At 41.3% G+C, this 1623-nt stretch overlaps 1 protein-coding gene across 1 annotated transcript; it reads left to right on the forward strand.

Moving 5' to 3' along the window:
- Positions 1 to 393: 393 nt before the first annotated feature.
- LOC143178513 (uncharacterized) lies at positions 394 to 1063 on the forward strand. Its single transcript, XM_076377236.1, has 2 exons — positions 394 to 476; positions 694 to 1063. Exons 1-2 carry the CDS (start codon positions 394 to 396, stop codon positions 917 to 919), a joined length of 309 nt encoding a protein of 102 aa, XP_076233351.1. The 3' UTR covers positions 920 to 1063.
- The last annotated feature ends 560 nt before the right edge of the window (positions 1064 to 1623 follow it).

Here is a 1623-nt window from a genome sequence, read left to right on the forward strand (position 1 = left end):
CTAAACTATCCCTACTTTCCCCTCACTCGCCTCGTTTCCTCCCTCTCTGTCACACCCCTACGCTCCAACCCTCTCTCTCCCTCGGCCGCGGCCCAGTTTGCAACTCTGTCTTCGTCCGTTTGATTCCCTGCTTGCTTCCCGACCCGCTCTTCCACCTGGTTGCAAGGAACCCCCGGGAGCGGGCGATGACGTCACGGGATAGAAATCGAGGGATGGTCATGGTCCTGCTTCGAGAAAGCTCTACGAGAGCGCCGTTTTCGATACTGGTCCAGGGGCACGAGGACTCGGCGAGGATTTAGCCGTGGTAAATTACGAGGCTGCTCTTTCAGGAGAATAAGATTGGATTTAGTGGCTGAGACCTTATGGAACTTTTTCTACCGCGGGGAATGAACAATGAGGATCTCAAACGAATTGTTCGCGTGCTGGTATTGTAGCATAAACGAGTTTCTGATTATTTTCCTCGCGAGAGTGATAAGGTAAATGCTCCCATTAGGGAACGTGCTTTCTTTATCGATCAGCTGGGTTCAGTCTGAAAGTGATAAATGAGTGTCCATGTTGATGGAATATGGTTGGGAATTAAATCGCAATGTTTTAGCTAGGAGTACTGAATTTATAATAAATTCTGTTGAACCTGGTTTCGTGTTTAATTGGATGTAATGGGAGTCGATTCATTTCTGATTTATGGTGACATAGATATTGTGCCAATGTCGCTAACTTCTTACCCTCGACATCAATTTCGTACTGCGCAATGGGGGCGCCATCAGATGGAATCTCAAAGGACAAGTCAACATCGCGGAACCACCTAGGAGGAATTAGGGGTGTAATTGTGGGCCTAATTCATGAGGGCTGTCAACACGACTGCTCGTCGCGGCTTTGTCCTGGGACATCCTTGACTGAAATTTCACAGATGCATGCCTAACAACAGCGCTCGTAAAATTTCGCGGTAGACACGAATGGTATTGATTAAATTATTGTGTCTCTAATTATTGATACCCGAGTGTATAATTAGTCGACATTAATACTGCATATCGCATTTAGTTATTTAACAGTTATTACTATTGCCCATTAAACGATATATTCTCTTCTCAAACATTTGCTGATAATGATGAGCCCTTGTAGACACGAAATTTTATAAATAATAATTTCTCTGTTTCTACTCGAGTAATGGTATACTTATTTTTATTATATTTTAAAAATAATGTATTAAGAAATATTCTATCAGTTCATAGTAAATCAGTTAAAGTTGTTCATTGTAATAATTTTTAGATGTTTTTTCGATCCCTACTACTTCTTTAATTCACAAATGATAATAGTGTTGTTCCTTTGTAAGCCAAACCATATTAGGGAATTCAAATAATAGCAATTTGTATTTTGTTGAAATATTTACTCTACAAGCGCGATAAATCGCCCAATAGAACTCCTACTCTGTCTTCATTACCCCTAAAAGCATTCCTCCGCGTATACTCGCACTGAAATATCTCTTACATTCATGAGATGTTGCCACTAACTGAATTACCCTCCGTGTGCTAGCTGAGATGCAAACGGAGCATCTATTTCTAATACCGTTTAAATCACAAGTACCTTACGTTCCTAGTTTGCAAATGGAGTAGTCAGCAGGATACA

Source organism: Calliopsis andreniformis, chromosome 4, assembly GCF_051401765.1.
Source record: "Calliopsis andreniformis isolate RMS-2024a chromosome 4, iyCalAndr_principal, whole genome shotgun sequence".
NCBI classification, from domain to species: domain Eukaryota; kingdom Metazoa; phylum Arthropoda; class Insecta; order Hymenoptera; family Andrenidae; genus Calliopsis; species Calliopsis andreniformis.

What these genes read in the sequence shown, in the direction of transcription:
- LOC143178513 (XM_076377236.1), top strand. Translation starts at nt 394, where the DNA reads ATGAGGATCTCAAACGAATTGTTCGCGTGCTGGTATTGTAGCATAAAC. An exon ending in TTCCTCGCGAGAGTGATAAG is followed by an intron (nt 477 to 693) that starts GTAAATGCTCCC and finishes ATGGTGACATAG; the next exon opens with ATATTGTGCCAATGTCGCTA.